Source organism: Penicillium soppii (genome assembly GCF_028829465.1).
Source record: "Penicillium soppii strain IBT 18220 chromosome Unknown utg000005l, whole genome shotgun sequence".
NCBI classification, from domain to species: Eukaryota; Fungi; Ascomycota; class Eurotiomycetes; order Eurotiales; family Aspergillaceae; genus Penicillium; species Penicillium soppii.
The window spans coordinates 4084221-4108701 of NW_026643235.1; the positions used below are offsets into that span (position 1 = coordinate 4084221).

Below are 24481 nucleotides of genomic sequence, written 5' to 3' on the forward strand. Positions count from 1 at the left end.
AAGACATTAAATATACTAGTATCTAGGGATACATGGACCCGCAGACCCGCTTCCCCGGATTCATTTTTCTTTTCCCCACTGGATGTATTATCTCCGATCGCTAGTTTTTCTCCACATCTTCCCGAGAAATTCTTCAGCTTGGAGGAAGCCTCAATGTACGAGAGCAGGGAAGCATTGTTCAAATGGCAGCTCTAAGCCATTAAACTTCCGGGTAGAAGGGTCAAGTCTGAACAATATAGTGGCTGGTTACATTGCACTTTTCCTGGAGGCATTGGACTTCTCAAACGCTCTATCAGCTCCGGGTCAGGATGACCGTTTTAATATCCTTATAACTCTTTTTCATATGTCTTTTTCATCATTTTACGTCAAGGTGATAAACAAATGACTCAAACACGGCACAAACTTCATGGCTTGTGAACACCTTCAATTCTTAGCTTAGTTGCTATCAGCCGTGAGCTCAGTTTTTATCAATCGTGAGGGGTAATAGACCTCCATCCTATTACGAGTCAATATCGGTTACGAAGTTCAAAAGGTTCTGGGTCGAGGCATATGACATCGAGGAGAGGGAGGTACACTGCCGAGATGAGTACGGAGACTTGACAAGCTGGTGAGCAGCCGTCTGTCAATGTCTAAAATTTGTTTGGACGGAGGGTCCAACAATCGACAGGCGGATTTCACAGTTGCAAATCTCAATGAATTCAGAGCTTACAAAGAGGTGGCTTACATGCAACAGCCTACCAAACCCCTTGACCGACCTCTTCCGACACGCTCATCCTTGGACCCTGACTACCTCAATTACAAATAGCATATCCTATCTGACGTCGTTGTGACTGACCAAAGTTTTAAACCCGCAATTCACTTGCTGAGGTTTGACCCTCAGCAACTGCCTTGGTGCCTCAATTTGAGATCGAGTCCGCTAATATTCCCTCCTGCAATCTTCAGGAGCTAATCAACCTCATTAGCCGTCGCAATTTCGCAGTAGATTGCTTGCCATCTGACCTCGTTTTCCTTGATTGCGCCCCGCCCCCTTGCGTCTCACTTCTGCCTCCTATTCCTCTCACTTCTCTTTTACTTCTGTTACCTCTCATATCACTTTACATCTCTTTTACATCTCGTCCGTCTCTCCCCTGAATCCTCTTCACCGGTTTCGCCATGTCTGACAAACGCTTGAAGCTCTCAAAATGTGTCCCTACCCTGGAAGGCCAGTTCAGCTGGCACGAGTGGACCCAGTCCCTGCAGACCTTTGCACAGGCCGAGAACAGCAAACTTTGGGACATCATCACCGGCAAAGAGCCTCGCCCTGTCAATACCACCATCCATGAAGCCAAGTCGGCCATCACAAAGGTACAAAATGTAACCCACTGGAAGGCAAACTCTTCGCCTGCCATCACACCACGGTACCTAGGTGGCCTCTTACTCCCCACCCTCCCCACTCGACTACCAACCCAACCATGAGCACTGCCGCTGATACCCTTGATAACCAGTCTACCTCTGACGCCCTAGCACCTCCGGTTGAGCAAGTCACTGCCGCCACCTTCATCACTCAAATCGAACATCGGCAGCAGGAATGGGACGATCTCAACGCCATGGGGCAGGCAATTATCTGCGCCACCGTCCAAAGATATATGATGATCTACCTATTCGAATGCAAAACTGCATTCGAAGCCTTTGACATCCTTCGCTCTGTTTTCGGCCAGGACCTTCATCAATCCACCTCCGCCAAGCTATCTCGCTGGATTCAGTGCACCTACGATCCTAAAATGAAGGCCCAAGACTTCGTCGATAAGTGGCGTCAAAATATGTTGGAGGTGCAGATGGCTTTTGCTCCGAAGGATCGTCCATCCGCCTCGTTTTGCTACCACATATTTTTGAGCGCAGTTTCCGCTAATCCGACCGGTGCTGCCTGGGTGAGTGCTCTTAATACCAACGAATCGCCCCTGTCACTTTGCGAGCTCGAAAACGCTTTTCGCGACTTATTGGCTTTCGTTCCGCTACAAGAAGGTCATAAGTGATTCTCATTAATGTCGCCTGTGGTCATCGCATTGGGGAGTCTTGTACGAATGAAAACGATGGAGTATTTGTCTTGCAAATGTCACAGGCATAGCGAAGAAGCCTATGATGTCGTAGACAGGTGAAGGCCTGCTCTACCGTAAAGAATCTGGGCCAAGCACACCGCTGATCCGACCGGGAAATGTCTTGTACGCCCCCTTCTCCCCTGATTTCGAAAACTACTTAAACTATGGATACCATATTATTATAGTCGTACCAATGAAACGATGTCGTTTTCTATGAGCCCACGTTCTCTGACCCAAGTAAGTGATTGAGCTGAGTAAAACGCAATATTAGAATTGGTTCCATTGGGCCATCTGACCTCCACACCTTCTAACTAGATAGAGTTACCGCACCCTGCTTAGAGATCGATACCCGCTTTTTATCCCGACCTCGGCGGCTGGAACTTGCTTCGAGAGAGAAGGGTGGACTTTGCGAATCGCAATTTTCAGAAGTTCCACCTACTCCCCTGGGCAGCTTTGTGGCCGATCAATACTCTAGACCCATTGAGTTGGTGCACTAAATATTATCGAATGGATACCAGGTTATTCGTGCGGCTGAGACAGGCGTCCAGTGTGAGATATGATACGCATGCAGCTTGACAGATACTAGGGAGAGCGAAGGAATTCTGCTATCGCTGCAATAAGTACAACGTATATGATGTAAAGGAAGTAAGCATAATTCTCGATACCGGAATGGTATAGCTATGTGCCGCGAGTGGAGTCATAGGTTTGGCAATAAAGTTTTCGTCCGATCGGATCCATTTGCTGTCAGGGGTGACCACATGTAAGTACTCCTACCATACGGAATATTGTTGTAGCATATGAGAATAGTAAAATATTCAGGCAGCCACAAATAGCTACGGAGTTCGTCAAAAACATGGTGACCCACAGTTACCCCGAGGCAAGGAGGTGTGTATAGTTCCGAGATAAACAGGATGACTGGACATGCTTAAAGCTGACCTCAGAGCCGGGTTAGCAGGCAATACTATGATTGTACAGTATTAGAATAGACCTGGGCAATATTGCCGCTATTGCAGCTATTGCAGCTATTGGATTATTGTCCGATCTGAAATTGATTGAATTGATCTCTGGATTACATATTTCACCGATCCGAATGTAGATCAGATCGCCAGATCGCGTGGATCTATATGACACATAACCCTAGGGCGACTTACATCTCATAGTTCATTCATGATATGATTCAGGGGAAATTGTTGTCCAATCACATTGTATGTAAGATGATGTTTGCTCCATACTCAGGGATACGGTGAGTTCAAGTCTTTACGGGCTGTTTATCTTTGCCCGAAGTACACAAAGACCGGCGAAGACCGAGGGATATAGCTACAGTATTGTATTTTTAAGATTGTATATTATAGTAAGAAAAGGAGGTCTCCTTATAATGTAATTTCTTCTACATATGGCTCATACTCCACTTAACACTATCGCCGCTTTACTTTCTACTCCGTGCTATAATTTACATTGTACAGTAGTATACAGCGTAGATACACTGTTGGCGATAGACCGTATCAGTTTCAGATATGACACGAAGTGCAGGTAAGAAAGAGTGGTTTAGTGTCATATACTATAAAAAGGTGATACAAACAAGTACACCATCGTACGTTGTGTGTGGTCATCCCCGGCACGGTGATTGGACTATGGACTTTTAGTATTTAAGGTCGAAGGTACGAGAAATGAGGGGGAAAAGGGAAAAAGGAAACAAAATGCGGAAAAAGAAAGAAAAAGAAAAAGAAATGTATTATACAAGTCATTTAATAAACGAATCAGCCATCAATAGTTTTATGTCCTTGCAGAAGAAGAAAAGCTCGTTGAAGGACTACAAAAGATCAGCCCGCGGTCCCACTTTTGCCTCTTATTTTTTTGCTTCGCTACATTTTCTTCCTTTTCTCCTCGGTTCATAGCTTTTCTTTGTGAGTCATCTTCTTTGGGATATAAATTCTTCTCAATTGGTTCTTGGTGATCTTCATAATTCTTAATACTAATAATTTACAAGACATTCTTTGTTTGTCAAGAGTCCTCAGTCATGCCTCTCGTCAACACTACTGAAGTCAACGAGGACACTCGTGGTATGTCCTGAATGATATGCTTCCTGTGATTTTACAATTGTTAATATTATCATCTCCAGTCCTCGGATACGACCCTTTGTTGTCGCCTTACTTCCTGCAGAACGAGATCCCCGCGGTGAGTCAATGAAATTTTTCCCGTCACCCCACTCTCCGCGCGCAAATCAACCTATAAGGCCACAAAAGACCAAAAAAACTGATAATTTCACAGCCTGCACGCGCCATCGAAGCCGTCCGCGCCGGCCGCAACCAGGCCGTCGAGATTATCGAGCAGCGCGATGACCGTCTCCTCGTCGTCGTGGGCCCCTGCTCCATCCACGACCCAGACACCGCTCTCGAGTACGCCCGCCGCCTCAAGGAGATCTCTGTTAAACTCGAGAAGGACATCTGCGTGATCATGCGCGCCTACCTCGAGAAGCCCCGCACAACCGTTGGCTGGAAGGGCCTCATCAACGACCCGGACATCGACGAGACCTACAACATCAACAAGGGCCTCCGTGTCTCCCGTAAGCTGTACACCGACCTGACCTCCACCGGTCTCCCCATTGCCTCAGAGATGCTCGACACCATCTCTCCCCAGTACCTTGCGGATTTGATTTCGCTCGGAGCCATCGGCGCCCGCACAACAGAGTCCCAGCTGCACCGCGAGCTCGCCTCCGGCCTGTCCTTCCCCATTGGCTACAAGAATGGCACAGACGGCAACCTCACCGTCGCCGTCGACGCCATCGGCGCCGCCTCCCACCCTCACCGCTTCCTGGGCGTCACCAAGCAGGGCCTGGCTGCCATCACCAAGACCGCCGGTAACGAGCACGGCTTTGTGATCCTGCGCGGCGGAAACCGGGGAACCAACTATGACCGCGCCAGCATCAAGCAGGCGCGCGAGGCTCTCCGCTCCAAGAAGCAACGCGAGGTCGTCATGGTTGACTGCTCCCACGGTAACTCCAACAAGAACCACCTTAACCAGCCGCTCGTGGCCAAGGAGGTCTCCGATCAGCTGCGCGAGGGCGAGACCAGTATCATCGGTGTCATGATCGAGTCCAACATCTACGAGGGTAACCAGAAGGTTCCCCCGGAGGGACCTGAGGCTCTGCTCCGCGGTGTCAGCATCACTGATGCTTGCATCAACTGGGAGATGACGGTCGAGGTGCTGGAGGATCTGGCGGATGGTGTTCGTGCCCGTCGTGCGGCTCTCAAGGCGCAGACCAATGGCTCGCACTAAGTTCCTTTCTCTTGGTTTGTCCGAGAGGGTGTGGCATAGATACCTATTGGTACTTGTTGTTTTTCTCGGGTTTTCAGCGGCTTCCTTTGTTATTTTTTTTTCTTTCCTGGATGGATCATGAACATGAGAGGTGTTAAAAATAGGAAGGGTTCGAATGTTTCTGGGAAGAATTCCATTAGTGTGTGTGGATGAAAACCACTCAAGAAAAAAGTTTTAAGATAAGAATGGCATATGATCAGCTTCTTGAATCTCTTTCTTAAATCTTTTCCAAAAGATTTTTTTCCAGGGTGTGTCTTTCTACTTATAAGATTCTCGTTTTTTTGGCTGCTCCACCTGATTCCGCGGCAAAGCGCTCTGCCGGAGCAACGATGGGTCACCTCCCTTTTTGGGGATTAGTGTGACTCAGATAAAAGCGAATAGACAATCTTACTTGATTTATTTCAGCGAAGATCAGTTGTACATTACAATATTGTACAGTATTAATTCACTGGTGGAGTGAGTGGTATGTGTCGTTGTATGTCGTTGGTTGGTGGGCTCTTGTACAAAATTATACTGTATTCGTTGTGATACCTTGGATAGGGTGGAAAGACATCTGGATATAGGAGTTGAAATAGAGCAGATAGAAACAGATCTATGTACTGTACACGATATACATTGGAGGCCAACCCGATCATTCCTTTGGAATGCCAGAGGACCATATTGACTAGAAACACATTCCAGAAAAAGAAAATGAGAAGATATAACGCCGTGAACCCCCTGGGACGATGGAAGCGGACCACGACAAAACTGTGGCTAGCTATGCAAGAGAATAAGTATTGTAGATGGCAAGAAGAGAAGATCGGCGGAGCAGAGGATGGGCCCAGACATCTCTGGTCTGTCCAGTAGATGGTCCGGTCAGATCAAGTCAGCATCAGCGGACAGGCCATGCCCACTCCCATCCAGTCCAGCCATCTCGTTTTGTTGTCGAGTCGGTCATTTTCCATCTACCGCCCCGTCAACCAGGAAGTCCAACCCTTCGTCTTTGTCTTCGCGGCCTGCTCCGCACTCTCGGCAAGAACATCCAATTGACCAGGCGAAGGAGCGCCGGTCTTCGCCGAAGCGGCATCCAACGCCTGCTTAGCCTGCACGGCCGCGGTAACACTACCCTGCTGCTCCGCACCCTCAACAGCCAAAGCCGGTGCAGCAGCACCGCTGTCTTCCATATTCAGCTTCTCGAAGAGGAACCGCTTCGCCTTGGCCCACGGCCTCTGTGCCTTATCTTCCTCGCGCTTCTGCTTGATAATGTCGCCGATCTTCTCCTTCTTGACAAGCTCCTGCTGCTCCGTAGTCGCAGTGCCGTTGGCAATCGCCAGCTCAGCCTGCCTGAGTGTCTCGAGCTCCTTCTCAATCCAGAGCGTGCGCTGGCGCCGGTTGTACATTGTAAGCGAAACCATCGAATAAATCGTAAGGACTCCACAGACACCTAGAAAATACACGAATTAGAATTAGCATAACTCCGAACCGGATCAACGGGGATGCATCGACATGAACGCGGATGGGCCGGTCATATATCGTGCCATGTCCGAGCCAGAACATAGAATCAAACATACCAGACGCAGCAATCAGCGAGTAAACCATTCCCTTGTGCGCTTTGTTGGCAAATCTCCGACCAGACTCAATCCATCGATCCGCGCCGCTTCCCGCAGCCTGTGCCTTCTTTGCAGCGCGAGCCTGCGCTCGCAGTCTCTCCACCTTCTCCTTAGGCGTCTCTGGTTGTCCATCCGGGCCGAGCTGTGGTGGTGCATTCTTCTTGCCCTTTGGTTTTCCGGCTCCCGGCACTGAGAACGCGCCGGTCTTCGAGCTGGCGTACGGCCCTGTGGCCGTGAACCGCGTGGCGTCGGCGGCTGATCGGGACATGCTGTGTGTGTCCGCGAGATGGGGGAGGGGTTTTTAGTGGATTGACGACAATTCGCCTGAGGCAATTGGAGGTTTGTTGTGGGGATGCGAGCTGGCACGTTGAAAACTGGGGTTCTTGAGGTTGGTAAATTTTCACGGGAATTGCGCCAAGACATTCAAACACCTTATGATATTGAACTTCATGATTACGAGCTTTTCTGCAAGAGGGTTTGTTCGGGGATCATTTTATACTAATTAATTAAAATTTCGTCTTCTGCTTATTGTTGTTTTCCACAATCACTCTTCTTACACGTCTATGTCATCGTGGACGTTCTCATCTACATCATCAATCTTCACTCTCCGCTCTCCACCGCTTATCATCTATCCCTGGGGTTGACTTGACAACTCGATACCAATTCTGGAAGCTTGATACCTCATCATATCAGGACATTCTACTGGCTGTCAAATATGAACAACAACACATACAATGCCGAGGACCTGAACTCAGTCCTACAGACTCTCTCAAGTCTAGCACCTCAGCCTCAAACTCAAATCCCCCAGCATACACCCACGCCTAATTCACTAAATTGTACATCTTCAAGTACACATGTACCAACAAGTCGCACTGAGGATCCCCGCCAGTCACAACCTAGGCCATCCTCCGTGCGCCCTTCAGTCTCTAAATCTGGCACCGATCCATCAACCATCACTACATGGCCCGCGGCGCTACGCCATGTCATGCGCACCGTTAGCCAGAATGAGGAGACTCAACTGCGCATTCGTGGAATGATCCGCAGCCAGCACAGCCATGAACGAAATTGGTTCCAGGCCCGCGAGGCTTTGATTAAACAGCAACAGGGCCGCCCGCAGAAGCAGAGGGAGTTGGATGCTGTTTTGTAAGTTTGGATGTTACAGGCTTATGGAAGAGATTTTTGCGCTAACTCTCGATAGGCGCTCGATTGGTGCCCCTGTCAAAGAAGATGATGGCTCGGTATGCTTTCCTTTTATTGTTTTTGCCCGTTCTCTTCTGCCTTCCTCCCATCTGGCCATCATTTCATTGGATTTCTTTCTGGCTCATGGCTTACTGACCATTCACTATCTATATACAGACAGAGCAACAGCTTGCCGCAGAGATATCAGCCTACGATCTCAAAGTCCATGCAGCTGCTATCAAGATGTCAGACGCCCTTTTTGCTGAATTACGAGGGATGGGCATTCCGTTCTTCACGCTCCGCAAGGATCTAGTGCAGGATTCGCCAAGTTCCGAAGGGTCTGGAGGTACTCTACGACAGAACCGGGCTGATTCCACTGCAGCTTCGATGCCAATTACCAAGCCTGAGTTGATGAAACTGCAGCAGCGTATGCTAGAGCTACTGGAGGATTTATGCAAAGAGTAATACATTGTTATGGCTGCTGGACTTTATGATCTGCCCATCCTCTGCACCACTCGACCTGAATAATACTTGCCCAAAGACAAGATGGAAATCAAGGGTTCTTGTCGATGATCTCCAAATTCTTGATTTCGAACAGCGTTGCTATGATTCAGATTAGCATCAGAGTCAACATGGCACAAACGCGAACATGAAAGAATCCATCTACTTCATCGCACACAATATCCAGTTCGCGTGGAACTCCTGCCCAGGTGTTTTCTAATGCAAGCCTCTTGGCGAGGTTGCCACCCGGCCTTCCAGCTTTCCCCGCATGTGATGGAAAAGAAAGACAAAAACTTACTTCCTGTTGGACCGGGACTACCACTGCTCCCCTCCATCTGCAAATCAATAATCAAGTTCAACGGCTCGCCAACCAAACTCCCAGCGTATTGAGTGGTGACCAAAGTGCCATCGAGGTAGAAATTAACGCTAACATCGGCACCATTCTCATCCCGCAACTCAGCTTTCACAGTATGGAACTCGGTCGGAGACGGGTACTCGACGTCCTTGGCCTGCACCTCGCTCGAGGAATTAAAAGTATTGAAACTAATATCTCCAGAGCCCTTCCATTCCGCAATGTCAATCTCCGGAGGCCACGAGTTCACGCCATTCAGCCAGAAAGCAGGCCACGTGCCCTGGTCCACCGTCGCGATGAAATCGGCTGTTAAATCCAGCCCGCCGCCCGCTTCAACGGTAAATTGCTGCTTGGCGTACACCGTGCCGGAGTCATAGGCGTAGTCCGATGCCCCGGTGTATGTTGCGTTCAGGGTTAGGGTCCCCGCGGTCGAGATTACTGCGTTAGTCTCTTTCATTATGGCCGCACCGTTGTGTGTGTCGCCCCATGGATAGCCGTAGTTGAAGTACTGGGTCAGCGAGGCGGTCGTATCGAAACATGATGTTGGAATAAGCGTGGTGTCGCGTTTGGTGTGGCTTTGGTGGCTTGGTAGTGCCAGAGCCAGGTATGGGAGACTTGCAAGAATGTATGAAGAATACATTTTTCGCGGTATCTTTTTTACTGGATAATCGGTGTTACGTAGGATTGCAGGAGAATTGCTTCAACTTATACTTCGACGTAAGACACTCTACTGCGTTTATAGAAAGATCTGCAACGGCATAATATTATCCGTAATCAAGCTAGATGTGCAGGACGAATAATTCTCCGAGTCTTTGCCTGTCGGATCGTCGTGATTCAAGACAATTCAGCTGTAGCGACATGCGCCGGATACTAGGATGTTCATTAATTCGACACCCCGCTCGGAGATGTATACCCATTAGGAGAGGGATTTGCACCCCACCGGAGCTACCGTGCAGATCTTAGATAGCCAGGTACCCGAACGTTGGATAAAGCAAGTTGTTGATTTCTTGCTTAAGGTGAATTTCCCGAGTTGAAGAATTCCCGGGTGCACGTCAGTGGCTGTAAGAGCGAATCTTCCATATGTCAGGGCCTCGCTTCGGAGGATTGCAGATCTACAGGTTTCGACAAGATCATCACGGCCGATCACCCGTTGTTTCAAAGATGTTGTGAAACGACTACGAAGTAGGTCCCTTCTTGGGGACCAGGCGGTTGATCATTTCTTATAGTACAATCATCAATCATCACATGTCGCGGGGTTCTCTCGCCAACAGAGGTTTGCTCCTGTTGCAGCTTTTATTGTCTTGGTGTACTTGAAGGATATTTCAAGCTTATTATGCGTGACACCTTGATGCTTGCTAGGTGCGGAGGTCGGGACTTCGCTCCGGATGTTTCAACAAATGCTAACACCGGCAATTTCCGTCTAAGCTTCACATTGTTCCAACGTTGATATTTTGTATTAAAATATCATATAGTAAATCGGAATGAGAAAGCGTTGTCCAGTACAAAATGAAATTACCAAAACGGAGAGTATTGGATGACGTGCGGGCGGACATACCGCCCGCGTCAATCGCCGACCGAGCCTTTCTTCATTCACCATGACTCCAAAAACGAAAAGTGGCCTGGCATCGCTTGCCTGTACTGAGTGCAGAAAGCAGCACTTGAAATGTGATGGTGATAAACCATCATGTACGCGATGTGCACAAAACGGGCTCCTCTGTCAATATCTACCCTCCCGGCGAGGCGGCCGTAGGAAATCCCGACATGAGAGCCCATATGCACGCAATCCGAATATCAATGTCAGTCATTCATTGTCCTGGAGAATAACTAGGTCCCTGGAGAATAACTCGAACTAAACAAATCACAGACCAGATTTCAGTCCGCAGTCCCTGTCTTGCCAATCACCCCTGCGCAGGCTGCGGAAAATCCCCCGGCGCAATCAGGCAGTGAGACGGGGCTCACTATTCCCTCTGAACCAGTTTCTTGGCCAGTGATTCTCTCGGGAAATGCTCCAGTTCAGCAACCTATAGAGTTGGTTAGCAAAAATTCGCTTTTTGACGAGCGGCTGCCTCGGGTCTACTATGAGAACTTCCATGTCGCCCACCCGGTCTTGGTGCCGAGCTCCATGTATCATGACCGGAATTATCCCCGCTTCCTACAACTGGCAGTGCACTTCGTGGGCTCTCATTATATTTCTTCCGTTGACAGTCAGCCTTATAAAGACCAAGTCACTGCTGAGCTGAAGACCAATCCGGACCGATCGGCTTGCATGGTGCAGGCTTGGCTTATCTATTCCATCGCTCTATATGCTCGCGATGAATGGCAAGAGGCTCAAGAAGCCCTTTCTAATAGTATTGATATTGCTTTGGAGCTCGGCATGAATCGCTGGTCATTCGCTTCATCTGCAAGCTCGGAACGATCTATTGAAGCCGAGAGCATGAGACGGACATGGTGGGAGCTGTATGTCACTGATATCTTCATGGCCGTGCCATTGAAAACCACGGTTTTTCGATGCAGCACCGTGACGCCGGAAGTGGCTTTGCCATGTGAAGAGTCAACATATAATAGTGGCAGCGAAGTCCCGAAGCCTCGCATGATCATCGAATTCAAACGGAGGATCCTCGCCGCAGAGGACACCGTCTTCTCGTCGTTCAGCTATCGTATTGAGGCTACCACGATTTTATGTCGAGTTCTTATCCTCAATCGCATGCGCGACTGTCATCGAGATCATCTCCAAGCCGTCGAGAATGCTTTGGTGAGCTGGATCAACCACCTACCACCAAAAAAGCTCGATATTGTCGATTCATACGGGAACGTCGACGAAATGATGTTCCAAGCCCATGCAACTATAGCCTACGCCGCCATGCTCCTACATCTTCCCCGAAGCGATCTCCCAGCCGTCTTGTCCCAATCCCAGCCAGACTACAGATTCTGGCCCGGTCTGACAGGCCAACTCTCATCAACATTCAGCCGTCTTGTCCATAGCATCAAAGCAACAGAAGCCTCAAGACGAATTTCCGATTCCATCTCCATCTGCCCAAACGTCTCAAAACACACCCCCTTCATCATCCCCGCCCTGGCCCTCTGCGGCCTCATCCAACTTGCAACCTCAACCAGCCACTCAGAAGAATGCTTTGACCACCACTGCAACCGCGTCACTCTCATCTTAGGCTGTCTCAAAAGCACCCAGCGAACATGGAAATTAACCGAATCTGTCTACCACGGCCTCCGATCTTCCGCAGCAGACGTCCTATCAGACTCCATGGCAAAATGGAACGCAGAACCACTCCACCGGTTCACCCCAGCAGCCACAACCCCCAGCGACGACCGTCCCAGCAGTGCAAATCCAGCAGCCGCAATGCCGGACGGCCACGATTTCATGCCGCTGGAGTTCGCTCCGGCCTTCATCGATCCCTCTTGTTATAACGCTTCCTTTTTCAGCGCTATCCCTGACTTCGATATCAACTAGTTCGCTTATACCCGGTGGGTTCCAAAAAAATATGGATACACTTTTCACCTAGCCATTTCCGTGAGTGTCGATCGACTTCATCGTGCAGTAACTGTGCATTTTGGCCGCGTCCAAATGCTAGATACGTAATTATAGGGGTCTGGGCATGACCTCTCAGATTCTCGCGCATTGCTTCAAACGCCGATCGACCGTTCGGTCGCCGACTGTACCTTGTTTCAATGGCTGTGATTGGTTCACAGCGGTGATAGACTCCACCCGGTGCTTCATTCGGAGCATGCGCATGCCTGTGCAACAATTGGCGGTGCCGGTAGGAACTTTCGTAGATAGTACGTTGGTGGTTGATGATACGTTGGCGAGTACGTAGTTCTTGATGAATGGGCATTCTGTAATCAAATTAGGTATTGCAAACTGTTCCCATTGGGTCAACTCTCCCCTGTATTCTGCAGTCTCGCGCTTTGCCCCGTCATACTTCAGCTAGGATGAAGAATCTATGTACGTGTTGTTTCACCGACTATTCCTCCATCGGGATGTATGTGTATCTGTTATCAAGTATCCGGGGATAACCGTGTGTCTATATAACGGACACTGATATGATGCTTTCCTGATCGCCGATGGATAGCAAGTGAAGATTATGCTTGGGCCTGGGATCGACTAAGTTATGTATTTGGACTGCTGATATCCTTACATCATGGGCCACCTGGGCACACGAGACGTGTTGAACAAGATGCATGTCTATTGCGTTAGAATTTGACGCGATGGCGTTATGGAAACAAATTTTATAAATTTTATAAATTGACCCGAGGTTCTTTCGAAATGATTGGAAAATGAGAAGAGAAATCAGAAAATGAGCAGGATTGTTCTTAAAATTGTATTGGAAAATTTTCTAGAACTGTTTTGGGCTTCCAGCCAATTATGGTCTCCAGGGGAGCACAGCATATACTACACGATAGAAATAGTCCAACGGCTTTGATGTGTATTAATATTGGTTATTTTAGATTAAAATAACATGCTTAACGTCATTAGTCCTGGCCGCACACTCTCAGGCGAGACTGTAATGTATCTGGAGTGCTGGAATGCAAGGCATTGGATCAATCGGCGATTGAATTCCCAATTTTGCGATTGAGATCGCACGGGGAATTCAGGGGAATGAAACTCATGCACGGGCTGAAGGATATTTATCTTCGCATCTTCCATCTTCGCGTTTGGTTTCAAGTTTATTTTCATTCTCAACCTTGCTCACAATGCCTGCCGTCGTCCCTCTACTCCCGCTTAGCACCGGCCTCCCGGCCTACAAACACTACGAACCCCAATACAACCTCGACGACCTGGTTCGGGATATCAAGACATATCTAGGAGAAAGTGGCGGTATCTCCTCGGCAGATGTGGATAACGAGTACTTGATCTCGCTGGCACAAAAGTATATCTCTGATCCGAACGACTGGGCCCGTTATTTCTACAACGATACCAGCAAAAACTACACCCGCAATGCTATTGAGAATATCAACCAGAAAGCAAATATCGTATGTCGCATCTAGTGTTCATGCTTGACTTGAATTTAACCCGTCCTAGCTCCTCCTCGTCTGGAATCCCGGGAAAGGCTCTCCCGTCCACGATCACGCCAATGCCCACTGCATCATGAAGATCCTTGCTGGCACGCTTCAGGAAACCGTTTACCGTATTCCTGACCAGGAGTCAGGTCCTCCTGGTCCGCTGGAGATCAAGTCTGACACGAGGCATACCATGAACGACGTGGCCTATATCTCTGACGATATCGGGTTACATCGTGTATACAACCCCAGCAGTGATCAGGTTGCTGTCTCTCTTCACTGTAAGTAGTTATAACTTTTCCAGTATGTGAAATGGATGACTGACAGCTCTTTAGTATATACCCCACCTAATGCCGCCGATTATGGGTATAATGTCTACAACGAAGCCACGGGCAAGGCATGCTTTGTACCGCAGGCTAAATCTGTTCCTCAGAAAGAATGAGGTGGTCAAATGCATTGATCTCGTCTAATTTGTTCTTTTCTTGCATGAGCCACCAGCCTGTCAACTAGATTGATATTTGGATTCGCCTGCCGGCGCTGGCGCTGGAGGCTGTTTATTTAATGAAATAATGACTTCTTTTACTTGTTCAGAATTGGAGTACAATGTAACCATAAACCACATTCAACCAATAAGTTTCTTATTCGCTTTTTCCGGCCCCCATCGGAAGTCTAAACACCCGATGCCGCTGACCGAAGTTCAATTGAGGCTTGAATGTCGGTAGTCGGGCCTCGTTGTCCGTCTGGCTTTTGTCGGATTTTGGAGATCGGGAGGCGGGCTTTGGCGTTGTGGATCTAGAAATGTCGGTTTTGAGCTTATAAGAGATGAACATGCCACTTCTGAGTGATTCTGTTTCGATTCATTCTTCGTTGAATAGATCTACTTCCAAAATCAACTACGTACTGATTCAAGCCCTCTAAATCGCGACCTATTTTTACATCGCAACCATGTTCAGAACACGACTCCCTCGATCCATCGCAACGAAAACAGCCACTTCAGCCATCGCCATACTAGGTGCCGGCGCCTACTTCACCCAATCCAGACTCCTATCATCTGCCCATGCAGAGTCAACCGAAGCGCCCAAGGTCTTCTCGGGCTTCGGCTTCACCACTCTACGCCTTCACAGTACAAAAGAAGTAAATCACAACACAAAAAGACTAGTCTTCGAATTCGCAGACCCATCCGCGAAAAGCGGACTCCCACTTACATGTATGGACCACGGTATCTTAACCAAAGACAGTATGACTAACATCCCCAGCCGCCCTCCTCACAATCACTCGACCGGAGGGAAGATGGCTCCCCGTGCCACGGCCATACACACCCATCAGCGACCTAAGTAAGACACTAAACACCCAAACTCGCTCAACAAAGAAACTAACAACCAGCAGATCAAGAAGGCTACATCGAGTTCATGGTCAAAAAATACCCCAACGGCAAAGCAAGCACACACATCCACTCCCTAGTCCCAGGCGACACCCTCACATTCGCAGCCGCGCTGAAAGGACACGCCTGGACGCCCAACCAAGCGCGTCAGGTCTACCTCATTGCCGGCGGAGCGGGCATAACGCCCATCTACCAGCTTGCGCAAGGAATTCTCAACAATCCCGCCGACAAGACGAAGATCAGGCTTGTTTTCGGGGTTAATACCGAGCGGGATCTTTTGCTTAGAGAGGAGTTGGAGGCGTTCAAGACTAGATTTCCGGATCGGTTTGATTACGTTTATACTGTTAGTCATCCGGAGGATGTGCAGGTGGGTGGAGATTTTAGGAAGGGGTATGTGACTGAGGAGCTGTTGAGGGGGGTTGTTAGGGCTGATGGTGATGCTATGGTCTTTGTTTGTGGCCCACCTGCTATGGAGAATGAGCTGGTTGGCCCTAGTGGGAGGGCTGGGATCCTGGCGAGGCTTGGGTTTGAGAAGGGCCAGATTGTCAAGTTCTAGACTCGGGTTGTCTGGGTAATTGTATAACAGTTGTATCATTATGGATGTGGTGGTCCTAGCGAAAGGCAAGGTATATAGAGACTATTGGTTGAAACCAGCCTTCACAATGTGAAAAATGCTTAATCAATTCAAGTCAACTCGAATACCTTGATTGGCCTTGTCAGACATGAACTAAAAACGCCACAAAGATCGACTCTGCATCCACGTCAATGCAGACGCGGCCTGTTTGGGGCGTCCTCATACCGCACCACCTGTATCATTCCCGAGGCGCAGTTATATTCTTTGCGCTGAAAATTGTGTAGATGCACATGCAATCTGATCAGCGACCTTCAACAAATGGCTCGATCCCAATTTCCTGCTCCCATTCCCCACTGTTCTACCACATTTACCCGTTCGCCCCGCCCCGATGCCTCAATTTTGCGACGATCAGATACCAGCGGTGTGTAACAGAGGCTCGCTAGCAACGGATCTGGCAGGTCAATGGAATGGCCCTGTTTGAAAAATGCAGACCCGCGATATCGTTCGTGGATTGCTGTCTGGACCGAGAAATCCATCCGGCTAGGTATCAGGTTAGAGGGCTGGGGTAAGCAATGAGCGTCTCACTAAGAGTAGTTTCAACTATTGGGTGTGGATCTAAGTCAGCGATCGATTCCTAGAACGTTAGTGTAGACGGATGTGGTTCTCGAATGGCACTACTGCGAATCCGAAACATCAGACCATGAACCGGGGTATCAGGATAATTTGAATTTGAGGATTGTGCACACTATATACAGAGACATGGGATTCGTGAACGAAAGGGAACCCGGGTAGTGATCCCGAGTCAATAAATTACAATGCAGAGGTCAGCTCGAGTCCCCAAACCGAGAGAAAAAAAATAATATAGACATATCTCAAGCACAGCCTGAAAGTAAACAAAAACGCCAAATGGGGTATGATATGCATAGAACGATCATGACCACGGTAGTATATACCGATAGCCTCAGCCATCCCTCTCTTGTTTTGTTGTGTATCGACTTGTCAGTCCTCGGGCGTACCCGGTTCGATATAATGCAAATGCGAAACGGTAATGCTAATGGAGTGAAAGAAAGGCAAAACACTACTCGCGCACTGTGGACGTGAGCCGGATTTCCTCCGTCGGAAGTCCCTCCTCGCTGGGGACGTGCTGGTAGCTGCGCTTGCGGCGACCGCGGATGAATCGCCAGATGGCGAAGCCGGCCCCGCCCAGCGTGCAAACTACCAGCATGAAGATGATGAGGCTGCCGATTCCGCGGATGATGTCGTACGCCTTGTACACGGCTTTGGCAACTTCCTTTGCGTCGGCGTATTGCGCTGCCGAGTGGTCGCTGACTCCGCTGGACCCAGTGGATCCGCTGGAGGTGCTGTCATTGATCACCTCGGCCGTTTCGTCATCGCTGGCGGTGTCGGAAGAAGCCAAGTCTGTGACTTCGTTGGCGGCGGCGATGATGGACGGGTCATCGGGGCTAGGACCAGAGTTGGCGCCTCCCCAGCCGGCCGCTTTCCAGTTGCTTGGGATGCCTGTGCGCATCACGTTGGAAGTGTGCATGACGTTGCCGTCGGCGTCAATGGCCTGTGCAGAAACCCAGTCCATGTAGCCGTCGGCAATAAACATGGTCTCGAAATCTGTCTTGTTGGTCGACCCGATCAGCACGGGCTCGCCGCGATCGTAGGACTGTGCGTAGAACTTCCATTGAACGACGTCCGTTGCACCGTTCCAGCTGACATGGATGAGGGTCGTGGTGTCCTTGTCGTCAGTGCCGTAGACATTTGAGACTAAGTCTGGAGGCGCGCTGGGGCGGCCGGTGAACTCGCCTTTGTATGAGCGGTAGGTCGAGTACCGGTCCGATGCGAACCGGGCAGTCACAAGAAGATCGCCGTTGGGCGCGTGTTCGCTAGAATAGCCGCGCTCGCTCCATCCGACGAAGTAGTTGCCGTTAGGGAGGGGGCGGAAACTTCCACGGAGCCTGGTGAGTCCGCTGTCGGGGCGGTTGATGCGGCGGATTACTCGAGCGGTCATGGGGGTGACGGCGGTATCCAGCTCGATGATTAGGCCGGCGGAGGTGTTCTCGTCGTTGCCGCGTTCGTCGGAGGCATTGTTCAACACCGAGATAACGTGACGAGTGCCGTTTGACGAGACGAACTTGGCATCATGCTGCTTGGAGAAGGTAAAGTCCTGGTCGAAGTCGCTTTCCAATCCGCCCAGGCGCCACAGGATGCTTCCATCCTGACCTGAAATCAAATACAGAGTGTTGGTGAATCGCAAGGAGATCAGGTAGTCACCTGCCTCGTTCTTGTCGACTGCGTTGATGTGCACATAATCCCAACCTGGCTCTCCTCCGGCCGGATCATCCCACGCGTGGAACATGTTCGACTCATGAAGGGCGATCTTGTCGAAGGAGTCCCACTGAACCAAAACCTCGCTTGTGGCGATATCGAGCTCGACAAACCCACCAACCGTAACCCAACTTTCTTCCGTGGGGCGTCCGAAATCAGCCATGTTAATAAGCGCATTGCGATAAGTGCAAGCTAAAGCCGTCTTTCCACCCTCCAAAATATTGAATTCGTGCATATTGAAATCATGAAGGTCATTAATCACCTGAACTTCTTTCTCCACTTCATAATGTTGATTCACAATCGCACCATGGCCCTTCTTCGTTCCGTCGGAGGCCCATCCAACAATAAACGACAGGTGGGGGTTCGAATCGATGTTGTACACCGGCTTGAAATCGAAGGTGTTCTCGTTATCGTACAAGGGCGATCCCGCCCAGATAAGAATCTAGTCAGAATTCAGTCAGCATGGTAATCCTCCGAGTCTTGGAGCCTCGACATACGCCACTGTCATCGTAGATATAGGGTCCGACTTGGTATTGTTGGTATTTCTGGGTGGGCCTTTCGGGGGAGATTTGTCCGTACGGCGCAACGAACCAGTACCCAGGGGCCATGCGCTCACGATCATGGTATTCGATTTCCCATTTCAAGGCCCGGACCTCGGGGAGCTGGATAGGCTATTGGTTAGTGTTGTACAGGTCTGAGGATCTCTGGGTTCAACATACCGTCACAAAGGACATCAAGTCCGAGTCATGACGCTCTGCGACAACATTACTCGATAAAAGGAGTAATAACGCACCCCAAAACATATTGAAGGAATGACTAGGAAGGTAGATCTTCCAGCAATGGCAGAATGCAAGTGAAGGTGAGAATGAAGGGAGACTAAAGCGCCGACGCCAGAAACGACATGAAAGCAAAAGAGGGGCCCGCTAAACAATTAAAAAGGGTTAGTATAAAAAGACAAGAATAAAAGAAAGTCCAATCAAAAAAAGAGCAGTCTTAAAAAGACCGGCGAGAGAAGAGAAGAGAGGCCACGCCGAGTCAACGAGTCAACGTAATGATTTGGTCTTGGCATTGTTTCGAGTGGAGAAATGCACACGAAGTACACGAATCCGCCCTCTAGAACGGTAGTAAGACGACAGTCTTAGCCCCATCCACAGCGGAGTTCCTCTCCTCTCGTATATTTTCCTATTTTCACTTCCGTATACTGCTCCGTAATTATCATTCAGGTTCCACAAACTCCGACTTGGTTAGACCTCTGTTTCGCTGAATCCCCTGCATTCGGGTTCGGTCTTATTTTCCTCAATCAGCCCACACATCGCCCATAGTATAACGCCCACACAAACAACCCAATAAGCGCTATAACCAGCGGAGATTGCTGAAGTTCTTTCCCGGATGCCGTTTTGCCGCGTGTGATTAGCAGGAAAAGATCGTCCAGGGGAAGTTCTTGGCACTTCATCTCGGGTGCATCGTGGAGTCGTTATGGGTGATGTTTCCCCTGACAGTGTCCGCTGCTCCAGTTTTGAACTCCAGTCTGGAATAAGGATTGACATGGACGGCTGAAATATTTTTCCGTGGCTTCAACGACAAGAAAGTAGGAAGATTTTCAAAGAATCTGATATCTTTTTGAATTGTCGGGTTCGGCAATTAGGCGATCTGTCTCAGATCCACCTACGGAGACAACTACTAGAACACTTTTACCGTTTACAATAATAATTTCCGTTGTAAGCTACTATATACAATGTATGCACTGCTTACATGGAGTCAACGGTGGATAAATATGTATTCTACCTACAATTCCACAATTTAGTCTACGTGAGCTGAGGCTTCGCCCTGACTCTGATTCTCAAGCCGTGTGGCTAAACCCCCGCGAACCACTTTTATTATTTATTTATTCAACTTTACTTTAGCCCCGAAGACGCGTACCCCTTGATAGGTGGCTCACCCGTAGCATGAGGCGTATATACCAACAAAGCATTAACAGCAATAAGCATCAAGCCCTCTGTTCCAAACAGATCCTTCCATTAAAAGCCGGCGCAAGCACCTGCTGGCAAACCCGACCAAGATCAACACGGGAGACATTCACAGGCCCGTCATGCGTGATTGAATCGATGGCCAGCGCCTAAGCAAGCTGGTTGTACAACACGCCCTCGTGGGTATAGACGGCACCGGCGGGCTTCGCCGCGCACTCCTTCTGGAGGTGGACGTTTGTCCCGCCGACACTACGCACATCGCTCAGGATGGCTGACGCACTGGGTCCGGACATTGGTTGGACGATCTCGTCGAAGGTCGAGTACGCGGTTGTTGTGGACACGTAGGCGGAGTCGCCTCCGTCTGCGCGTAGCGTGTGGATAAACGAGCTATCCCATCCTTGCTGGAATCGTGATGGTGTGCATACTACTGCTTCTAGGGCTGGGTAGACAAGGGAGCCAACTAACGTGCCGGGGAAGTCAGGACTTCTTGTGATGAAGTCTATCACGACGGTTCGTGTCGATGGCCAGTATCTCTGCGCCCATTGGATGTCTAGTCCGCCTTGTGATCATGATATCTCGGCTGGACTTTGGCCGATGAGTGTGGCGATGTAGTTGATTGCATTTGCGGCATACTCGGCGTTCACTTGGGCGTCGGATACTGATGCTTGTGAAAGGTTCACCCATGCTGGGTCGACGGAGATGGCAGAGCCTAGCTTGCCGAAGTTGAAGTGGAAGGTCTTTCCGGCGGGAAACGCTGACCCTTCTACTATATCACTGGTGTTCGACTACTGTAGCCAAGCGAAAATGAATCTGGGATGTAGATTGCTGCTCGGGGTATATCCTGAGCGATCAAGTAGGGTGCATCCCCTGAATCCTTTGAGAGATAAACCTCTCGACTTGGGGCTGGCATTTGGTCATCGAGTAAGCTCAGCTTGCTGTCCAGATACACATCCAAAAGCGAGTTAAATTTGGAAGGTAAAAGGCCGATCTCCGTGATGCCTTTGGCTACATCGACGATATTAGGTACTTTTCGACACAATATCTTCGAATGCCGACAATGCAGACTGAGCAGAATCCTGTATGGCGATCGAACCAGTTTGTTCAAGCTGAAGTACAAGATCTTGTATGGCATCTGATCTATCTTTGCCTATATACAAGTCGTGCGCGGCATTGGATAAAATGTCGACAAGATTGGTATTCGCCAAGGCGGAATTTTGACGGACGGGTAGCGGAGAGCTAAGAGATCCATATATAAGGCTGATGCCGACAAAAATGGTTTTCATAGCTGATTGATTATCTGGCGTGAGAGCCCCCTCAATTCGCATGACCAAAGTCCCGTCTAGCCAGGAGACGACACTGAATCGTATACAAGACTCGCATTATTGATGTGAACCCCCTCCTCGGCTACAGCTGCCAAGCATTGAGTCGAATCATTGTCCATTCACAGGTTTTATTTGTGCTGTCGTTCTGCATTGGTTGGGGGATCATCGAAACTATTGGTTTGCTTTCTCTTGTACCAAGGTCTGGCACTAAGGCGTCCGCAAAGCTCTGGCCCGTGGCTTCCCGGCTTTTATGGGGGCTCATGCACGAGTTCGAATTTGAGAAAGAATGACCTTCTTCCCGCGTCGTTCGCGCCAATCATTATTTTGTGGGGGTTGATTCAAGGGAATCTAGCGCACTGACAAGACTCTATAGAAAGCCGAGGGAGGAAAAAATGTAGGTACGATAGGACTACTACTACACATTCAATGTACTCGTTTTTACTGGATATTAATGTCATCAATGTCAAATTGCATCTCGAGCCTGCCATAAACAAATATGCTACCGATCTTCCAATAAGAGTCCCGAACAAACCCTGGAGCTCTGCCCCTGGGCAGTATTTTCCTCCTAAACGCACTGTGCCTTACAGGTCAACCGAATTCAATGTAAAGATCCAGCTGTTTTTTGACAAAAGACAGCGTTCCACTATGGATGACGTTACAAGGGTGGATGTACTTGAGTCTTTCCATCAGATAGGTGTTCTAATACACAGCCTGTGAGGTGTCCGACTAGCATTCTTAATGTGCTCTGCGATCACTCCGGGCAAATATGACCGCTTCTTCCTAAATGTCTAGTCTGACAGATATATACTTTTACAAAGCTCGATAGATGTTTTTGATTGGGAGTCCTACCTACATCGACAACTTTCTTGAACACTTCTTCGGGTGGAGAAGTGAGACCTTGTGGATTATTCCCCTTCTTTGGACCTCTAAGTCAATCATAGTGAGTCAAAAGGGGCGAGTTGGGAATTCTTCCACGGGGACATTGATCCACCTCTCTCGAAGGGCTCCTGTAACGCCATATTTCGATAAGGTTGGGGGTCATGGTTTTGATCGTGGGCCTTATGGAGCGGAGACGTAGTCTATCCATGGGTCATGGTATCTCTAGGACCGTGTGTCTTTTTCGTCTAGCAGTAACTAATTGCAAACCGTAAAGGGCCAAAGGTAGTTGTTTGGAAACAATAGAAGGAGGAAATATACATCAGAACTCAGTAATTTCTATCTGTTACTACTTTGTCTGGAATCAGGCATTTGTCCCTCGGAATAGAAGCAGAACAGAAGCAACGATAAGAATTTCGATATTGATATATATAGCTGTAGGCAGCAAAATACGGTGAGTCTCAAAGGGACCATGACAATAGGATCACCTCCACACTCACTGGAACTTATATAGTAGAGCACACTCCCACAGAGCTCACACTGTAACTTCACTTAATAGTCGATTTGTTATATAAGAGGAATAATCCGATAAAAAAAAGGATCGAAAGAGAATTCATAGATCGATCTGGTGGGAAAGAATAAAAAAAGAAATGCGACACCTGCAGGATTCGAACCTGCGCTTCCGAGGAAACGGGCTTAGCAGGCCCGCGCGTTAACCACTCCGCCAAAGTGTCACGTGACAAGAGGCATTATACCACTCAGCCAATTGGGCTGATTTGTAATACTCATGACAGACAAACATGTCATGACTGAGGTCAAATTTGAAAGTAGCAATCTAACATGTTACTTCCAAGGTTCCCTTCGTTGTTTGTTTAGTTTCTTCACCTCTTGCCCTTTAAACCATTATTCTACAACATAGGCAGGCTGAATCTTGCTATGCTGTTGACTCAACATTTTGAATCACATTAAAAATCTATAACCTGGATACAGTGATCTCTCATACACACATGTCAAAAACAAGCGATAGCATCATTGTTGATACATCAATAATGATTGAAGGTAAATTGAAGACCATTCAGCTAATGGCCCGAAAATTCATGGGTGATCACACTGAGCCTCATTTGGATATTGAAATATCGAATTGAATCGAGCTCATGAATGGTCGATCTGAAGCTCTTCTATAGTCAGACGTATAAATAAATGGCAATCGCTAAGCTTTCGCTGAACAACAAGGACAACACCTGTTTCTTGGAAGTCCGTTCAACATCGGTCTCATTCAAAAATGAGCTTTCGTGCCGTCAGACCCCCTGTTGTCGATGCTCCCGAGTCTGTCTCGTTTGCAGTAATGTGTTTCAAGTCTGAGACTTCTTCTGCGGACCAACCCGAGCAACTTGATCTTCCTTAGAATTTCATTCTATTTGATCCTAGACCATGGCTCATCAAGCTGTAGGTTCCGTCCATGATACCCTTAAGACTCTGCAACAATCCGTTCAGCATTCATACGTTGACCCCGTAGAGGTTCCATTCATCTCTGGTTTCTTTGCGTCGGCCCATTTGCGATTTTTCTTAGCTCTCGAGTTTAGTTCAAGCAACTATTGTTTCCACTCTAATGTATATGCTACCAATTAAATTGTAATCAGATGCAGTTAGGCAGTATAGTTCTGGATATGCCCAATGACGTCGGTGCTTCTATTCTTGACCACACGAGCCACAAGCCGTAACGCGCGTGGCTGACATGAGATTTAATGAAAGAAAAAAAGAATTTGTGATAGAAATTGAGCAATAAGAATTGAGAATCACGTTCTTTTATTATTAGTCAACCACTTGGCGAATTTACCAAGCGGATAAATGATACCCAATTCGCCCCCTGAGGCAGCAACGGACCCTGTGTGGCGCAGCTGTTTGCTTTGGTTTGACTTGTTGTACGTAAGTCCCCCCCAGTCACTTTCATTCCTACCTACAGCATTGGTTCTAGACTATTCACTTTTCTTGACTTTGTCTTC

General features: G+C 48.6%; 10 protein-coding genes across 10 annotated transcripts; 6 read left to right on the plus strand and 4 right to left on the minus strand.

Annotated features, from left to right (window-relative positions):
• Positions 1-1451: 1451 nt before the first annotated feature.
• N7529_007019 (uncharacterized protein) lies at positions 1452-2012 on the plus strand (the record flags this gene model as incomplete). The annotated part of the gene is made up of 1 exon (XM_057242546.1): positions 1452-2012. One exon carries the CDS (start codon positions 1452-1454, stop codon positions 2010-2012), a length of 561 nt encoding a protein of 186 aa, XP_057097905.1.
• Positions 2013-4092: 2080 nt separating this feature from the next.
• Positions 4093-5351, plus strand: N7529_007020 (3-deoxy-7-phosphoheptulonate synthase; the record flags this gene model as incomplete). Its single annotated transcript, XM_057242547.1, has 3 exons — positions 4093-4135; positions 4195-4250; positions 4344-5351. The coding sequence occupies 3 exons, from the start codon at positions 4093-4095 to the stop codon at positions 5349-5351; spliced, it is 1107 nt and encodes a 368-aa protein (XP_057097906.1).
• A 983-nt stretch (positions 5352-6334) lies between these two features.
• Positions 6335-7247, minus strand: N7529_007021 (cytochrome c oxidase assembly protein COX14; the record flags this gene model as incomplete). Its single annotated transcript, XM_057242548.1, has 2 exons — positions 6335-6813; positions 6941-7247. 2 exons carry the CDS (start codon positions 7245-7247, stop codon positions 6335-6337), a joined length of 786 nt encoding a protein of 261 aa, XP_057097907.1.
• Positions 7248-7694: 447 nt separating this feature from the next.
• On the plus strand, positions 7695-8623 carry N7529_007022 (DUF2458 domain-containing protein; the record flags this gene model as incomplete). The annotated part of the gene is made up of 3 exons (XM_057242549.1): positions 7695-8122; positions 8178-8217; positions 8336-8623. The coding sequence occupies 3 exons, from the start codon at positions 7695-7697 to the stop codon at positions 8621-8623; spliced, it is 756 nt and encodes a 251-aa protein (XP_057097908.1).
• An 88-nt stretch (positions 8624-8711) lies between these two features.
• On the minus strand, positions 8712-9651 carry N7529_007023 (uncharacterized protein; the record flags this gene model as incomplete). Its single annotated transcript, XM_057242550.1, has 2 exons — positions 8712-8761; positions 8958-9651. The coding sequence occupies 2 exons, from the start codon at positions 9649-9651 to the stop codon at positions 8712-8714; spliced, it is 744 nt and encodes a 247-aa protein (XP_057097909.1).
• Positions 9652-10805: 1154 nt separating this feature from the next.
• N7529_007024 (fungal specific transcription factor domain-containing protein) lies at positions 10806-12477 on the plus strand (the record flags this gene model as incomplete). The annotated part of the gene is made up of 2 exons (XM_057242551.1): positions 10806-10811; positions 10876-12477. The coding sequence occupies 2 exons, from the start codon at positions 10806-10808 to the stop codon at positions 12475-12477; spliced, it is 1608 nt and encodes a 535-aa protein (XP_057097910.1).
• Positions 12478-13718: 1241 nt separating this feature from the next.
• Positions 13719-14466, plus strand: N7529_007025 (uncharacterized protein; the record flags this gene model as incomplete). Its single annotated transcript, XM_057242552.1, has 3 exons — positions 13719-13997; positions 14047-14305; positions 14360-14466. The coding sequence occupies 3 exons, from the start codon at positions 13719-13721 to the stop codon at positions 14464-14466; spliced, it is 645 nt and encodes a 214-aa protein (XP_057097911.1).
• Positions 14467-14969: 503 nt separating this feature from the next.
• Positions 14970-15961, plus strand: N7529_007026 (cytochrome b5 reductase family protein; the record flags this gene model as incomplete). Its single annotated transcript, XM_057242553.1, has 3 exons — positions 14970-15231; positions 15281-15358; positions 15411-15961. 3 exons carry the CDS (start codon positions 14970-14972, stop codon positions 15959-15961), a joined length of 891 nt encoding a protein of 296 aa, XP_057097912.1.
• Positions 15962-17057: 1096 nt separating this feature from the next.
• N7529_007027 (uncharacterized protein) lies at positions 17058-19116 on the minus strand (the record flags this gene model as incomplete). The annotated part of the gene is made up of 3 exons (XM_057242554.1): positions 17058-18755; positions 18811-18984; positions 19033-19116. 3 exons carry the CDS (start codon positions 19114-19116, stop codon positions 17058-17060), a joined length of 1956 nt encoding a protein of 651 aa, XP_057097913.1.
• A 1313-nt stretch (positions 19117-20429) lies between these two features.
• On the minus strand, positions 20430-21190 carry N7529_007028 (putative lipase; the record flags this gene model as incomplete). The annotated part of the gene is made up of 3 exons (XM_057242555.1): positions 20430-20839; positions 20867-21046; positions 21070-21190. The coding sequence occupies 3 exons, from the start codon at positions 21188-21190 to the stop codon at positions 20430-20432; spliced, it is 711 nt and encodes a 236-aa protein (XP_057097914.1).
• Positions 21191-24481: the final 3291 nt, after the last annotated feature.